Genomic DNA, 17,252 nt, shown 5'->3' with positions numbered 1-17,252 from the left:
CACACGCATACCACACGTGTATGCAAAAACGCATTCCATATATAGCTCCAGTAATGCCACTGTATCACAGTAATAAATGTACTCTACTGTATCATAACATCTGAAAAAACAATCACAATGCTTTATATCTTGAGTATATATTCCTTCTTGGCATTGAATAGGCAGAATCCCATTTTAACAAATATAATGCCTTATTCATTATTCATTCATTTTGTTCACATATGTATTTTATGTTTTGTGTGTGTGCGTTTCTATTCAGGTAAATGCGCATACTTCTACATGTGACTCGTGCATTAAATTGCTTGGTGAAGGAAATGACTGAAAAAATGACCCCGGTCAGAACTAAATGACAATAGAGGGGAAAGCAAATGAGCTTTGAAAAATGAAGAGGACTAAATATGGCAGTAAATGTGATTCTCCCCATCTTCTCACCAAGCTCAAAATAATCCCCTGAATGGATTTGCCAACACAAAAGGGAAAGAAAGCGGACGATTAGTGAGTTGACTAATTTGCTAGCCTGAAACTGAATGGCACATAGTGTAGTGTTTCACTAATGCTATTTCTCCCCTTCACCACCCCCTTAATGCATACAGAGAGCACTCCTTTAAGTGTGCACACACATACATGCACACAGAGACACACACATACGTACACAGACATGCATATAAAAACATGCACACTTACATAAACACACACACATATATACAGACGCACATGCATACACACTTAAAGGTAGTGCAGAGCACACTGGCTGCATCCTCTCTGAGAGGCCTAACTGCAGAGCTGGCAGTATCCCGTGATTTTCAACTGCAAGTCTGAGCTGAGTGGGAGGAGACAGGGCTTGTGCTCATTCATTACATGCTATGACCTTCATGGTGTTATGCTCTGAAAACAATAGCATAAAACTAGACAGTATGGTTTTTTACGTAAACATTAGGAAGTCTAGCTTAAAAATTCATGTTTTCTGATTAATTGGGTTACCAGTATAAAATACAGGAATGTGCTTTGGTTCAAAGGATGACTTGTTTAGCTTTTCATGTGAAGGAATAGCATAGCTGGTAAGAGTCTATGTATGGTTAAAAGTAGGGTTAACATAATGAAATATATAACATTTAATGTGAAAGCTATGAACATCCATATCACTTTGAGAGGACAGAGGGATAAAAGTGATGTCAGGGTCAGATAAAGGAGGGATTTATGTATTTAATACAGACATGTTTGTTTGGTTGGTAGTGAACTCTTTCTATTGGAATTTGATAGCCTTGGATTTGATATCCGTACTAGCCTGAAAATGTGAAAAGAAATTAAATCCACGAGTTTCTGTGGATTGACGAAGGGATAAAAGAAAGGACAGTAGGGTTATCTAACAGAGTTGTCTCAGTAATACAGTAAATGAAGTTTGTGACACCAGGTCAGAAATTCAAGTAGTATCAATATCAATAGGCTTCTGTGGCAGGATGGAGGGATGACAGAAAAGATTATAGGGTTCACAAGGCAAGTGGTATCAGTATCAGCAGGTATGGATTCTACGGCACATTAGGGGGTGAAAAAAGGATTACTGTAAAGACGAGTGTAGAAAACAAATCATTGCTTGTTAAGCCTTACTATAGACACCCATTGGCTTGTTAAGGACCTGAAAGGTATTGAAATATTAATTGCCATCTGTGTAAAAAAATGGAGAAAAGGATGTGGGGTAATAGACCTGCCAAAACCAGATGTTGGTACACAAAACCACATGCCAAGTTTCATGGGTTTGGCCTGTTATCCTAACAAGAACACTTTTTTTTTTTGTTAAATGCCTAAAGTAAATGTAAAATGTAACCTGGGCTATGGGAATAATTGAATTTCCCTAAGTGATAAGTAATCCATCTATCTATCTATCTGAAAAGAAAAAAAATGGATTGATAGACCTGAAAATATGAATGTGGACGAAGTATCTTTCTAAGAACCACAAACCAAAATGAAAGGGGGAAAAAAGAACAATTCATTGGCATGGCAACAAGGCTGGAATTCTGAAAAAAAGCAACAAGGCGTATATGTAAAAGACTGACCGCACCAGCCATTTACACTTGTAGTGAAGGATGGTCGTGTTCACAGGACCTACGGGATTCAAGAAGGGCCACTACGTCACATGTGCAAGCTTCAACCTCGGGGGTTCGGTCACTCAGATGTGGAGCCGTTCTGACCGTTTACATTTAAACTTACATTGAAACTTAGTCTCTCCAGCTTCAAGTGCCAAACGATGGGGGGAAAACACTGAAACAATAGCTTTTCTGAGTTCATAGTCATGTTTCGGTATTCAAATAAAACTCATACAAGTGACAAAATAAAGAAACATTTGTAGTGCGAAGAACACTGTCAGTGGAAAAAATGTAGACAGTTAAAAAATATGCCATTGAGTGGGTCACATATAAGGCATGTATTATAACTCAAATGGTTCAGTATAATTGGTACTTTAAAGTCTTTCAGATTGTCCTTCTTCAGATGTGAGGTTAATTGCCCAGAATATGATTATTAAAGGAAAGAATCCCCTCATTTATTAAATTAACAGCTCAGAAAAGGGAACTCTGAGTACTTAATGCCTATTATGGCCCCATGTGCCCTGCTGAAGGTAAGCTGTTTATCTGTTCAAAGAGATGCGAGAGAAGAATGCCTCGTTGAGAGCAAAAGGAGATGGAGGGCCATGCTTTCATCTGATCCTACCAACCTCTCTAATGAGCATAGGCTTCAATTAAAGGTTATTTCAGACAAGAGAACCTGTTTAGTCAGTTGAATAAAAGTCCATGAATAGTGTTGAGCAGGAAAAAAAAGAGTTGCACAAATAAAGAATTGACAAGAATTGTTTAGTCATATTTGAGTCATATTTGGCTTAAATCAAATACATCAAATCAGGTCTTCAATCAAAAGCACCACAAAGATGCAATTCTATGTTATTAAGATTGAAGTGGGCTTCTATGAACTAGCATGACCGAGACCAAAGACAACACCCTTACTGCCATCCCCAGCATGCTAAACCATGTTATCTGGTGGCTTTTGCCAACATTTCACTACTATACTGTACTATAATGTTAAGTGGCCTCATTTCAATAGCTGGAGCTATACAACTGCCTCTCTGAGCCCACTGCTTGCAGAGATCATACACTGTTCAAAAAGGTCTTTGATTCTGGTTCTACTAATCTCGTTGCTTTGATGACAGAGGGATCTGATAGAAAAAACATTCTTTCAGATGTTTTTTTTACTTGTGGAGCTAGCCTGGGGCTTCAGAGACTGGAAGGTTGGGACCTAGGGTTTAGCTTTCAGGCCAGGACAGAGGAAGTGCCGTCAAACTGCCCTGTGAAGAAAGGTTCCAGCTGAAAAGTATTAATTTTGGAATACAGTGAATAATTAAAGAGCATATGACAAGTAATAATGATTTTGGGCACCATTCTGGCACATGCTAAAAATGTGGACATAATACTATCAAGTTCCATTTTTATGTAGTGGCTACATTCCTCAAAACAACCAATAATTAACATATTAACATTTATATGCTTGTGAAAACAAATATGTCTAATTTTCAGTATCATTAGACATTATCATAACACTGCACCCTCATTGTCCACACTTTACATTTCTTACTTAAAAACAGAATGCGAAGTCTTAGAAAAGTCAGTAAGAAGAAAGAGTTTGCCAAAACACATGATCAAAAAATTTAAGCGGGTGGTTGCTGTCTTGGCCCAGCCAGTATCTTGCCAGCCCTCACAGACCACACCCACCAATCACAGCACACCTGCACTTCTCTGCTCCCAATCACCTGTTTATTGAATCATTACACACACCTGTTCCTCGTTTATTCTTTTTCCTAGTCAAACCCCACACGAGTTCAGCACTTCCCATTGGATCTCCCTAGGCCCCATAGAGACCGTTTTCTGTGTCTGTTACAAGAGTTGATTATTTTTACAGGCCAAGTAAAGTTAGAAATTCACACTGATATACTGTATACATTAATCTATAGTCATTTTGATATCACCGTTTAACTATTTCTTTGGTTTACGATGTAGAATATGCACAGAATCCAGTAATCTTTTTGTAATTATAGTTTCTGCATGTAATTGTAGTCAAGTTGTGCATTGCTGCAATAAGTGTAATGATGGCGTGAATTACTCAAACTATTAATAGGCAAGATAATGATGTCAATCACACACACACACACACACACACACACACACACACACACAAATATAAAACAAATAAAACTGACAAATTGAAGCAGCATAGGTTTCACCATCACCTTGTCATCTTGCCATATTTGGTATTTCAAAGACGTTAATGTAGCTATAAACCATAACTGAACAAAATAATAGCACTTTTCCAACACAGTTTATTTCCAAAGGGAGAGTCCTTTTGATGTTTGCAGTGTTACGAAACAGCTGTCATGTTCACCAAAAGGCCTGCTACAGCAATCATAGTTCAGAGCATTTAGTGTTACTAGGGATTTGGTGTCACCAGTGTTTTGTAACAGCTGTTAAGCGTTGTTTACTACGTCACAGATCAGAGCATTTGTTACCAAAAATTTGGTTTCACCAAGTGTTTATAATTGCACTTCAAGTGAATACAGGGATACTACACCAGCAGTATACAGTAGTTTTGTCCATTGAAAATACATTAAGATTTGTTTTTTTCCATTCTATTTTTCAGCACATACAACCTTTCACAAATAGGGACATAGATACGCACACACTCACCTACACATACATGTACACAAACACAGTTCTAATGGCAAGCACATGCCTGGTGTAAACAGGTCTTTACATGCCACCAAATGTTTTATTCATGAGAGCAAAGGTATCTTCACACATGAGCTATCATATTTCTCAGCGCTCATTTATAGCTCTCGTGTGCGAGGCTTGCTAGGCCGAGATAACGGGGGAAATTGCCTGGAGGGCACAGCCGACACGGCAGGAAGTAACACTGGCTATCATAACGCCCAGCTGGAGAGATGACAGAGAGAGAGACATTTATCAACGCAGCCGAGGCACCTTTCAACTCACGCCGCGTACATCTCAATGCTACTGTTCTGCTAGTACCACAGCCTAACGCAGCTCAGACCTCCACTCTTGACACTTTCAGAAATATGGTTTAGAGCATGTTGACTTCCACATGAAATATTATGAGTATCTTATAGGCAATGCTATACCAGGAGGGTGAAAAAAAGGGAAAAGGAGTGCTTGGACATAACATTTGGATGACCATGATTTGTGACTTAAATTACTGTATACCATTTCTGCTGTCGTACAATAATAACAATAGCATCATCTTCAACTACAGCAATAATAAAACAAAATGTTAGAAGTAAACAAGGATAGTCAAGGAATTATTTAAATTTAAATTAAATTATAGAGAAAACACTGAAGACACAAGAAAATGGGGTTGAATGACTTGACAACTATTATGCTACGTTCATTGCTGTCAAGGGTGCATAAACTACACACAGCCATGGGGTTTTCGCTGTCCGTGGTGCTGAAAGTATCGCACCTTGTAGAAACGATGCAGTTCTGATCACGTTTAATCAACATTTAACGATTCGTTTAGTTTGGGTATAGCATAAACCAACATATATAGTTTAATAGATGCACATTTTGTTGAGGCTGCGTATGCTGTGTATGGAAAAGTCCACTAACATGAAACTGGTTACTTAGCAATTAACGCCTAGTGCTAGGCTAAGAGATGAGTCCACGTTTATGTGCTATCAGCACTGCACATCGATCTACTGTGATGTGTACAACGAATACGTCCAGTATTTCCCGAGCTACATGTGTGGTCTGCAGGGTCATCACCAATCGAAATCGTTGTTTAAGGACAAGGAGAACAAAAAAAGCTTACTCTTCATAAATCTTTCAATCGAGTGAAATGTTTCAATCGACATTATTTTAGTCTGAGGTTTACTTTTTTATTTAGCAATACACATTCTGTGTCATACCTCATTAAAATCTCTTAAAGCAAAGAATAGGCCGTGCTATTCAACTTGTAGTCACATTTGACCTCCTGAGTTGGGTGTTCGTAGAAAAGGTTTACAGCATGTTACAGCTTGTGTAAAATACTTGTAGAGATTCTTCAACTACCCTGAAGTGCAGATATTTTGTACTGTGCTTCGAGCAACAACCCCACAGCGAAAGAATACATCAGCACAGAGGAACATTTAACTAGCTTGCTTTTATTGCAAATACATATGTGTGCTGTAAGGAATGTATTTTTCGTCCTTATATACCTGCAAAGGAAGAATCGTCTGTTCATCTTCGTTGACACGGAAACCAAAAAACGCATTGATCTTTCCCCCCAAAGAGACCATTCACTTCACATCCACTTATTTTGCATCAGCTATCTAAAAAAAATGCTAACATCCAAAAATATTTGACACTAAAATCTGCAAAAGTATAAGAAATGTAAAAAGGAAAGAAAAACAAAAAGAAACAGACATGTAATCAGTAAGCTGCAAGAAAAGTTTCACATTAAAATGTCAGCAGGTTTAAAAATGACTTCCTTAAAGAAAAGAGATTAAATAAAAGCCGATGCTTCGGTCGGTGACGTGCACCGAGATATCAAAATCACAAAACTCTTATGAATAACACCGCAAAATACAAAGCAAAGCATATCTACACCAAAAGTCTATGATAGAAAACAAAAAGAAAAATGTTTAAAAAGCACTAGTGGACATACGTAAAAAATACGTAACCGACAAAGCGATTTAAAAACCAGTTTCATCATTTGACACGACTGCAAGCACGTATTTGCAAGTGACTGCTGCTACCGAGTCACTCAGCACTGAATAACCACGATTCAGAATCACTGCATACTAAAAACTTGAAGCCTGGATTGAAAAACGCTAAAAACCACCACTTCAAATCTCACCGTTCAACACCAGCAAAGGGGAGGAAAAACAAAAAGAATAATCGAAAAGACAAAAATGCTTACAAAAAGGCCATTGGAAGTGTACTCACCGAGCGGGAGTAAAATGTTGCAATAAAAATGCGTTACAGCACAAAACACAGAATGGCGGTGCGAGGCGGAATGAAGCGCTTTTCTCTCAATCTCAGCCTCCGGTCCTGTCATGTGACTCCTCCTGCCTGACTTCCAGCAATGAGAGCGTGCAGAACGCCGAAGCCAAACGCTATGTGAAGCGGCTGACGCTCTGTGAAAGTAAAAGTGGTAGTCCTTATGCCTGCACAGTTATGACTGAGAGCCGCGTGTGTTTTCCTCTAGTTTTTCTCTTTAAAGATGCAGAACTCGCATGATGTCACAATCAACGTAACATCAAAACAAACCCTGAAGACGCCGCGTCTCCCGACGCTGCTGCTCGGCTTCAGGTTTATTCTGTGCGTCGGAATATGGGCTTTTGTGTGCGTGTTCACTCACAAGACTGTGTGCCGTTCGGCTGATATCGCCTTTCGAAGTAAACGATGATCAAAGCTATTGGTTTGACCGATATAACCGATACGTTTTAGCTGCCAACAACCGCCGCCGTCTGCCCTCTTTTCGCAAAATCTGCCAAGACCTCTCAACTTGAACTAGGTTGTGATCTATTTTTAATCGTTGTCGTAGTGTTCTGTCACCTCATATTTATAGGCTACTCCTTGATGTAAGTTATTAAAACAACAGAACCATAAAAATAGCTCAGACATTGAATGACATGTAAGTACATTTGCCAAATAATTTTCTGCTTATGGACACTGTTAAGCTATAGTGCTTGAAGAGGATGTTTTGATGCTCTTGCAGCTGCTGTTTAGCTGCCCGAGTATGAAGCAGGCTGTGTTTGGTAGAGCTGCTCTAATCAGTTCTGGTTATGACATAAGACTGGTAGAAGTGCTAGGGTTCAGGTTTTATAGCAGTAGCAAGAGTACCAGTAGTGTTTCATGTTTTAAATAGCAACATATATGTGAAAAAGGGATTTCAATTTGTTTACATTTCTCTTGCTCAGCCAATACCAAAAAAACAGCCTTTTCTGACATTTATGTAGCATTCTGCCTACTTACAATGGGCATCTACACTCATAGTGAAGTGAAGGTAAAAGGAGTGAGGAAGAATAAGTCTTGTCATTTGTAAATTGCCTGCTGTTTTACTTCTGGTCAACCTTCAGATTGTACTGGCAGATGCTGTCCTAGATATCATGATTCTCAAAAGGTTCCCAGTGGAAAAAACAAAGCCCTAGTCTGACACACCTGCAGATGGCAGACTGTTTTTTCCCCACCGCAACTATGTGGCTTTTGTGTGCAGACAAATATAAAGCAAAGCAAAACCCTAATGCAGCAACAATGCCTCAAAACTAGAGCCCTTGATAGAGATTGTCATGAGCTCTGTGAAAGATTAACATAAATGTACATTGTTGCATATAGGTTTATCATGCTGTGCACTAGTCAAGTTACAGTGTTGCTTTCAGTCATGTTTGGTGAGAATTATGGTGTGTCTTACACTGCAAATCTGTGCTTAAATCTACAGTGACAAAGCACTATGTAACATGATGCAATGATCCTTGTATGGAGAAGTGTATTGTAACCAGCATGTGAAATTCCATCTTATGGTCTTTCCCTATGCTCTTGCTTTGTCATGGATTGGTGGGCTAACTAACACTGGGTCACAGTGTTATCACTTTAAAACTAAATACAGAACATGAATCATAGCTTTTGGCAGCATCAAGAGGGTGGATAATGACACATGTGGGGGGGGGGGGGTACTGCATCATAACCACAGATGCTGCAGTATAAGCTACACTTGCTGCCCAAGTGTAGTTTTTTTTAACTAGTGCTATTTTTTCACTATAATTCTACATTAGTAAAGCCCCAATCAGGACACTGGCACTGTTTTTGTATCATTGAGAAAGTTGGTATTAGTCTGTGCATGCTTTTGAGCTACACTAATGCTACAAGACTTCCCCACTAGGATGTGCAATATTCCTTCTGTTCATGAACAGTGCTTATTTATTTGCTCATGTGATTTTGTTTTAGCTGATACTACTAACTAGTTGCACTGCCATCTTTCCATTTATCAGGAAATATGCAAATTGTATACACAGTACTATACACACAGACTACACTGAACAAATACTACACACCAGAGAGACTACATGGAACAAATACTACACACCAGATGGACTACACAGAACAAGTACTATACACCAGACGGAGTAAACGGAACACGTACTATAGAGCAGACATACTACACAGAACAAGTACTGTAGTATAAATAATATAATAGATTTAAACAGGACTAGTCACACAGTGAAGGTCCTAGAACCAAAACACAACCATCAATATACTCTATCACAAATCAAATAAGCTCAATGTAAGTGAACTAACATGTGGAAATGCTAGGCTGGCTCAGTGATGTCCGTGGCACCTCTTTATAGTGGTCCACAACCAGGATTGGTGAGACAGAAGGAGCCACAGCATGTATGGAGACCCAAGGCAGGCGGGGTTTCAGAGCAAGGGCAGGTCTGAAAGATAGACAAAGCATGCACTGAAACAGGCCTGCTGCTTTTTTCTAACAATGTAATGATTCCATCATTTGTCAAAATGTATTTTTTTTCTGCCTGAAATGAAAAGACCGTTTCATCCATCCATCTATCCATCCATCCATCCATGTTATTTATTTAACTGATTTATAATTAGTCGATTCACAGCACTCAAAATCTGCTCGTGGGTCGTCAGACAGCAATGTCATTTATGGTTCTCTGTCATTTTCTAGTGTGCTTCTGTGCCAACAGTGACAGAGAGACGTCTCAGAGCTGATGTGCAAATTCTGCACCTCTAGGTTTCCAAAGGGCCATAGTGCACTTGGCAACAGCCCTTTCTCCCAAACACTATCCTGAGATCCGTGACATTCTTTTATGAGTGAGAAGGTAAAAAGTACTGCAATAAATATATCTTTATAAATATAGGTTTCAAATAGTTCAGTTTTTACAATATTTCAGAGGGCTGTCCAACCTCTGGCCAGTTCTTTTGCTCACTGTTTATGCTTTAAGGCATTATTTGACAAGACTTGAAAAGATGTACTGACTTAAAAAAATAATTTCAATTTCTGTGTAATTAGAAGAAAATCCCCATTAGACATTTTGGTAAAACTGAAGAAGGCTACATGACACCTACACATCATTCATGACAAGTGACTTAAACATACATAAACATTTATAAACACTTTTTTCAACAAGTGTGAGCTGTCATAAATTCTGCTGTGTGAAGTGATAGTGATTTTGGGGGACATTAGGGTGTGTCATGACACTGTGAGGACTGGGATGGTGAGGGTCAGTTATGATATCAGACTTTGCAACTCAACGTTTTGTTGTTGTTGGTGTTTGTTATGTCAAGGTTATGTAATGCTGATATGAGTTTGCCAAGAGAGACTGCTAATAAAATTAAACAAAACTGAGGGCTTTAGAATGTTGCTCTTAACTGCAGCAACAATTACAAATTGAACTATTTTGCATTGCATACTTTAGTAAAGGTTTTGACATTAAGAGTTTTACACTCACTGTTAAAAAGCTCTGTTCAGAAATTCTTGGGGAAGGAGGAAAGTTATGCTGACACAATAAAGATATGGAAATAATTGCTGCCAAACAGAAAATATGTTTTTGTGAATTGCTGTCTAATTCTTACCATTCAACTTAAACTTTGTGGTGATGAGGATAACTGTGCTCATTCAAGCAGAACTGTGTAATTTACATTCACAACCTAAAAATAACATCTAACAGACTTCATTCCAACGTTTTGGTCAACACACAATTGCTCACCAACTCTAAATTCTGGGACTAACTACTTAGCTACCTGGCTAGCTTGCTAACTAAAATCCTCTCTGCCTATTCAGCTCAAACCAGCCATGATTCCTGTTTATTATCTATAAAGCTGTCTTTAGGATTTGCAAGCAACTTTATCATTGGCAAGCTGGGTTCTTTCCCCTGTGATAATACAACTAAAATCATTCACCAAAGTCTTATAAACAGACTTTTATAGTAAAGGAATTAACTTTACTATATAACTATACTAAAGGAATTATTTATTTACAGCCTATTTTCTAATTTCCAATCCAACTGCATGAGGATTCATATAAAAAATTATAAACAGCCAGACAGAACCAATTTAGCCTGTTTAATGCGACTGACAACTTTTTTAAACATTCAACCAATTGTGCAAAGGTTTTTGTCAACATTTGTGCAAAGCAATTTTTGTCAACATTTGATTTATTTACTCATTTATTTACAGGGAATTTGTGTTTATAGTGAACCATAGATTCATTACAAACAGAGTGATCTATTTCATGTGTTTATATTTGTTAATGTTGATGATTATGGCTTACATCCAATGAAAACCCAAAAACATTATCTCAGAAAATTAGAATATTATATAAGGCCAACTAAAAAATAATTTTTTTATTTAGAAATGTTGGACTACTGCAAAGTATGTACAGCAGTGGGGAACCATCAGGGCCCTCTACGCCCTCTCAGATGGCCTAAAAATATTCTTAAAACATAAATATATATAATTTATCCAATTGTATTTTATCTACACAGTTTGACAATCAACATCTAAACAATTACAAAAATATAAGCAAATAAATTATTCAACCGTGTCTATTCAATCTGTGTTTGAAGGTGAGGGGTTAAGTGGAAGCCTGTGAGCCTGTGTCTCCCTCTATCAGGACTGATGCCTCCGCAGAATGTTGGTGATTGGTGAGCCCGCTGTTCATTTACAGAGGGCCTGGCTGTTATAATTCAGCGCAATACCAGTTTCAAATGACAGTAATATTGACCAATCCTATCTTCCCTCTTAGTGGGCGGACTTAACTGTATGATAATTTCTGCCCGCTGTGGCAACGCTAGCTGTCGTTAGCGTACCACCGCTAGCTAGTTTCGATTCATTCCTTTGGTGCCCTCGTGCGCTTTGTTTACATATTCCGCTCCCGAGGAACATGAAGCTGTGAACCTTATTTTGTTTGGAACCTTATTTTGCTTAAGAAGTTATCTAGTACAGATATTATTGTTTATTGCATTTCTAAAGCTGTACTGTCGTCTCAATTTTTTTCCTTTATTGCAGTTAATTAGGAGAGGAAACAAAACCTGGAATGGGAGCAGGCCCAGGTTTAATGGTCACGGGTCGCTACTGATGTACAGTAAATGAATGCATGAAGTGCTCTAAAATGTCCTGGTAGACGGCTGCGCCGTCTTTGGTCTTGATATAACACAGTGGACCTACACCAGCAGATGACATGGCTCACCAAACCATCACTGATTGTGGAAACTTCACACTAGACTTCAAGCAGCTTGGATTGTGTGCCCTCCACTCTTCCTCCAGACTCTGGGACCTTGATTTCCAAATTAAATACAAAACTTACATTCATCTGAAAACACCACCTTGAACCTAGGCCCTAGGTCCACTGTGTTATAAGACCAAAGTCAGCAGTGTCACAGGCTCCATGCCACGCCGTATTGATGCAGCAATTTGTGTAAAAGAAACCCAGACCAAACCCAGACCAATTGAGTGCATTTACTGTACATACTTTTCAGTAGGCCAACAATTCTCAATTAAAAATACTTTTTTCAGATGGTCTTATACATTATAACATTCTAATCTCCTGAGATAATGATTTGGGTTTTCAGTGGCTGTAAGCCATAATCATCAACATTAACAGAAATAAACACTTGAAACTAATCAGGCTATTTGCCTTGAATCGATATAATATATGCATTTCCCTTTTTGTATTGAATTACTGAAATAAATTAACTTTTTGATGATATTCTAATTTATTGAGATGCACCTGTAATAGACCCAAAAAACAAGCAAATTGTTACGAATTGACCAGGCAGAGAGGGATCCAAATGCGGAAGAACACCGCTTTTATTGAAATGAGAAGCTGGTACAGAAACAGGCAGGGGAATCACGAGTACTAGGATAAGTAACAGCGTGTTCTTGGCGTGGTCAGGACGGTCCAGGGTCATACCGGGGGAGCAGAAGTCAGGAGGTACAGAGGGACTAGGCAGGAGACAAGGTCGGGGACGTAAGCGAGGGTCAGAACACAGGAAAGCAGACAGGAAATAGAACGGCTTGGTACGCGGCATGAGTCGGCAATACTTCGCGACTGAGACGTGCTGGGGAAGGTGTATAAGTGTGACTGAAAGGGGGCGTGGTAATGAGGGGCAGGTGAGGCTGGTTAGGGAAGATCAGGTGGCATTCCTTACAGTACCCCCCCTCAAAGGAGCGGCACCTGACGCTCTACGACGTGCCGGGGGGTGACCGCGACGCCGGGGGGCAGGAAAGTTGGGGTGCGTTGCGTGGAAATCAGCGATCATAGTGGGGCAGAGGACATCCCTCGCTGGAATCCAGGCCCGTTCCTCGGGCCCATATCCTTCCCAATCCACCAGATATTGGAGACCACCTCGCCGGCGTCGGGACTCCAAGAGCTCTCGGACGATGTATGCCGGACGACCGTCGATCTCCAGAGGGTCAGGAGGTTTAGCAGACACAGGGGGTACGGTGAACGGGCTGTAGTGAACCGGCTTCAGGAGAGAGACGTGGAAGACAGGGTTAATACAGTAATGTGATGGTAAAAGGAGTTTATAGGTAACTGCATTAACTCTGCTGAGGACTTTAAATGGACCAATATATCGTGGACTAAGTTTTTTGCTCCGTTGCTTTAGGTTGAGATTCTGTGTCGACAGCCATACTCTCTGTCCTGGGTGGTAAATCAACGCTGGGAGACGACGACGGTTCGCGTTGAGCCTGCGTGTATGTAGAGCGCGTCGCAAATGTACATGTGCTAGTTCCCAGGTGCGGGCACTGTGTTTAAACCACTCGTCTAGGGCTGGGACATCAGCTGGTGTTTTGTCCCACGGGAAAAACGCAGGTTGGTAACCATATACACATTGAAAAGACCTGAGTTTGGTAGCGGTGTGTACAATAGAATTCCGAGCATACTCTGCCCACGGGAGGTATTTGTGCCAGTCGTGCTGAGAAACGCAATATTGTCGGAGAAACCTCCCTAACTCCTGATTGTAACGCTCAACCTCTCCGTTAGACTGGGGGTGGTAGCCTGACGTCAGGCTGACAGTAATACCAAGAAGTTTGCAGAATTGTTTCCAAACCCGAGATGTAAACTGCGTGCCCCTATCGGAGACGATTTCTTCGGGCAAGCCATAAATCCGGAATACGTACTGGAAGAGGTCAAGAGCTGTCTCCATGGCAGTGGGTAGCTTGGGGCGAGGAATGAGACGGCACATTTTCGAGAACCGATCCACAATTACTGTAACAACAGTATTCCCTCCAGATGTGGGCAAATCCGTGACGAAGTCGATCGCGAGGTGCGTCCATGGCCGAAGAGGGACAGGTAAGGGAAGGAGTTCTCCTGCTGGTAGCGTCCGGGGAGTACGTGACTGGGCACAAACGGAATATGCTAGAACATAATCACGAATATCGTCCTCCCAGGATGGCCACCAGTAACGTTGCGAAACGAGATGTCGTGTGCGTGTAATACCGGGGTGGCCTGTACCCGCTGTGTTGTGTGCAAGCTGTAGGATACGCCCCCGAAGGGATACGGGTACGTATTGTTTCCCCTCCGGGCATTCTACCGGACTGGGATCGTTGCGCAAAGCCTCGTCCAATTCTTTTTGTACGTCCCATCGGATAGCCGCGAGGAAGCAGGACTCCGGCAGAATATGTCCAGGTTCGTGGGTTGCTTCGTCCTTTTCGTGGATCCGTGATAGGGCATCAGAGAAGTAGGCACAGGGATACAGTTTCGGCGGGTTTCCCTGCCTCTGAGAAAGAACAGCGCCCACTCCCACCTCCGAAGCATCGACCTCTACGATGAACTGGAGTTGGGGGTCAGGAAGGTGTAGTACGGGGGCCGACGTGAATGCTTTCTTAAGGAGTGAGAACGCTCGTTCCTCTTCAGCGGTCCAGGCGAATTTCCGAGTCCTCCCTCCCTTTAGGAGATTAGTGAGAGGGGTAGCCAACTCACCGAAGCCTCGGATGAAACGGCGACAGAAGTTGGCGAATCCCAGGAATCGCTGCAGCTCCTTTGTGGAACGAGGGGTCGGCCAGTTCGTGACTGCTTCCACCTTCTGCGTATCCATGGAGATCTGGCCAGGGGACAGCGTACATCCCAGAAATGTCACCGAGGAGCGATGAAATTCACACTTTTCCGCCTTCACATAAAGACTATGCTCCCGAAGGCGCTGTAACACAGCAGAGACGTGTTTGACGTGTTCTGAAACGGACGGGGAGTAAACCAGGATATCATCAATGTAAACGAATACGAAATCATCTATCAGATCACGGAAAATGTCATCCATAAATGCTTGGAATACGGCGGGGCTGTTAGTTAGTCCATATGGCATGACAAGATACTCATAGTGCCCTCTGGCGGTAACAAAGGCAGTTTTCCACTCATCGCCCTCCCGAATACGGACCAAGTTGTAAGCGCTGCGTAAATCTAGCTTGGTGAAGATGTTTGCTCCCATCAAGCGCTCTTGCGAAGCAGTGATAAAGGGGAGAGGGTAGGCATATTTCGATGTGACTGCGTTTAGGGCACGATAGTCTATACAAGGGCGTAATCCCCCATCCTTTTTCTCTACGAAGAAGAAACCAGCAGCAACCGGGGAGGTGGATGGTCGAATGAACCCCTTCTGCAGAGCCTCGGTGACGTAGGACTCCATCGCCAGATCTTCAGGGCGTGATAGAGGGTAAGGTTTCGTTTTACGAGGTAAGGGGGCTCCAGGCAGGAGGTCGATTGCGCAATCACAGGGACGATGAGGAGGCAGACGACAGGCACTGTCCTTGTTGAAGACGTCCGCAAATGCACGATACTGAGTGGGGATGACGTCAGAGAGAGGTGTGTCTGGGCTTTCCACCGAGGATGACCGGAGTGGTAGGTGAATGCACTTGCTAAGACAACTGTCCTTCCACCGTACGAGTTCTCGTTTTTTCCAGGAGATTTCAGGGTCGTGCATGGACAGCCATGGAAACCCGAGTATGATGGGGTCTCGGGGCGTGGATATGAGGAAGAACTCTCTCGTTTCACTGTGGAACAGACCTACACGTAGCTCCACGGGGCAGGTACGGAGTGTAATCACACCCTCTCCTATAGGTTGCCCATTCAGTGAATTTACTCTCAAGGGAGGATCTACAGGTACAGTGGGGAGGTGTAAGTGGTAGGCGAGGTCCTGATCTATGAAATCGCCTGCTGCTCCCGAATCCACTAAAGCAGACAGGTTTGTATCTATGCCGCCCCAAGATATTAGTACGGGTAAGCTAACTTGACTGTATTTTTTAATAGGCAGGAATGGCTGACATGTTAGTGGGGACCTGCCAAGCTGCACAAACTCGTCTGTCGTCTGAAGACTCGGATCACGTACATGGGAAGGTGGCGCACAGGACGCAATGACAGGGACGTCGGTATTACTGGAGCGGTAGGTCAATAACAATTTGTCAACGTTAATGGACGCTTGAATGAACTCAGACAAGGTGAGGGCTTCACTTCGGCAAGCGAGTTCAACCTGAATGTCATTTCGCAGACCGCGGCGGAACACTGTTTTTAAGGCCGAATCACTCCAACCGCTTCCTGCAGCCAGCGTACGAAACTCTCTCGCATACTCGGCAGCACTACGTTGTTCCTGTTTAATCTCGTAGAGCCGGTCTCCCACATCACGTCCGTCTGCGGGATGATCGAAAACAGCCCTGAGTACTGCGGTGAACTGACTCTCCGACTGGAGGGCAGGATCTTGGCTTTCCCACAACGCTGTGCCCCAGGCACCTGCTACTCCCGTGAGGAACGAAAGGATAAAGTGGACTCTCTGTAACTCGGCCTGGAACCGGGCTGGATGATGCGTGAAGTATATGGAACATTGCATGAGGAAATTTCGACAGCGATCAGGAGATCCATCGTAGCGCTCAGGTTCTGCCGCTGGAACACTCACGGAGGTAGAAGCAGAGGTTGTGACCAGGCGGACAGCTTCCTGGAGGGCAGCGATGTTGATTCCTTGACTCTGTATGATATCCGTGAGCTGGCGGACCGTTTCGGTGAGAGTCGCGATTGTTACTTCTGCTGGATCCATGTTGAGGCGAAGTATTTCTGTTACGAATTGACCAGGCAGAGAGGGATCCAAATGCGGAAGAACACCGCTTTTATTGAAATGAGAAGCTGGTACAGAAACAGGCAGGGGAATCACGAGTACTAGGATAAGTAACAGCGTGTTCTTGGCGTGGTCAGGACGGTCCAGGGTCATACCGGGGGAG

At 42.1% G+C, this 17,252-nt stretch overlaps 1 protein-coding gene across 2 annotated transcripts in view; it reads right to left on the bottom strand.

Annotated features, from left to right (window-relative positions):
- Positions 1-7,245, bottom strand: part of LOC143473921 (RNA-binding Raly-like protein) — a 106,998-nt gene extending 99,753 nt beyond the window's left edge. Inside the window, exons 1-2 of one of the 2 annotated variants that reach the window (XM_076971124.1) lie at positions 6,978-7,245; positions 6,248-6,403 (exon numbers count right to left, since the gene is read on the bottom strand). In XM_076971124.1, the coding sequence (XP_076827239.1) occupies positions 6,248-6,328 (81 nt within the window). In that variant the 5' untranslated portion in view covers positions 6,329-6,403; positions 6,978-7,245. The remainder of the gene's footprint in view (positions 1-6,247; positions 6,404-6,977) is intronic. The other variant, XM_076971125.1, reaches the window with a different exon arrangement.
- Positions 7,246-17,252: the final 10,007 nt, after the last annotated feature.

The sequence above is a fragment of the Brachyhypopomus gauderio genome, chromosome 13, assembly GCF_052324685.1.
Source record: "Brachyhypopomus gauderio isolate BG-103 chromosome 13, BGAUD_0.2, whole genome shotgun sequence".
NCBI classification, from domain to species: Eukaryota; Metazoa; Chordata; class Actinopteri; order Gymnotiformes; family Hypopomidae; genus Brachyhypopomus; species Brachyhypopomus gauderio.
This window is presented reverse-complemented; position numbering and strand designations above follow the sequence as displayed.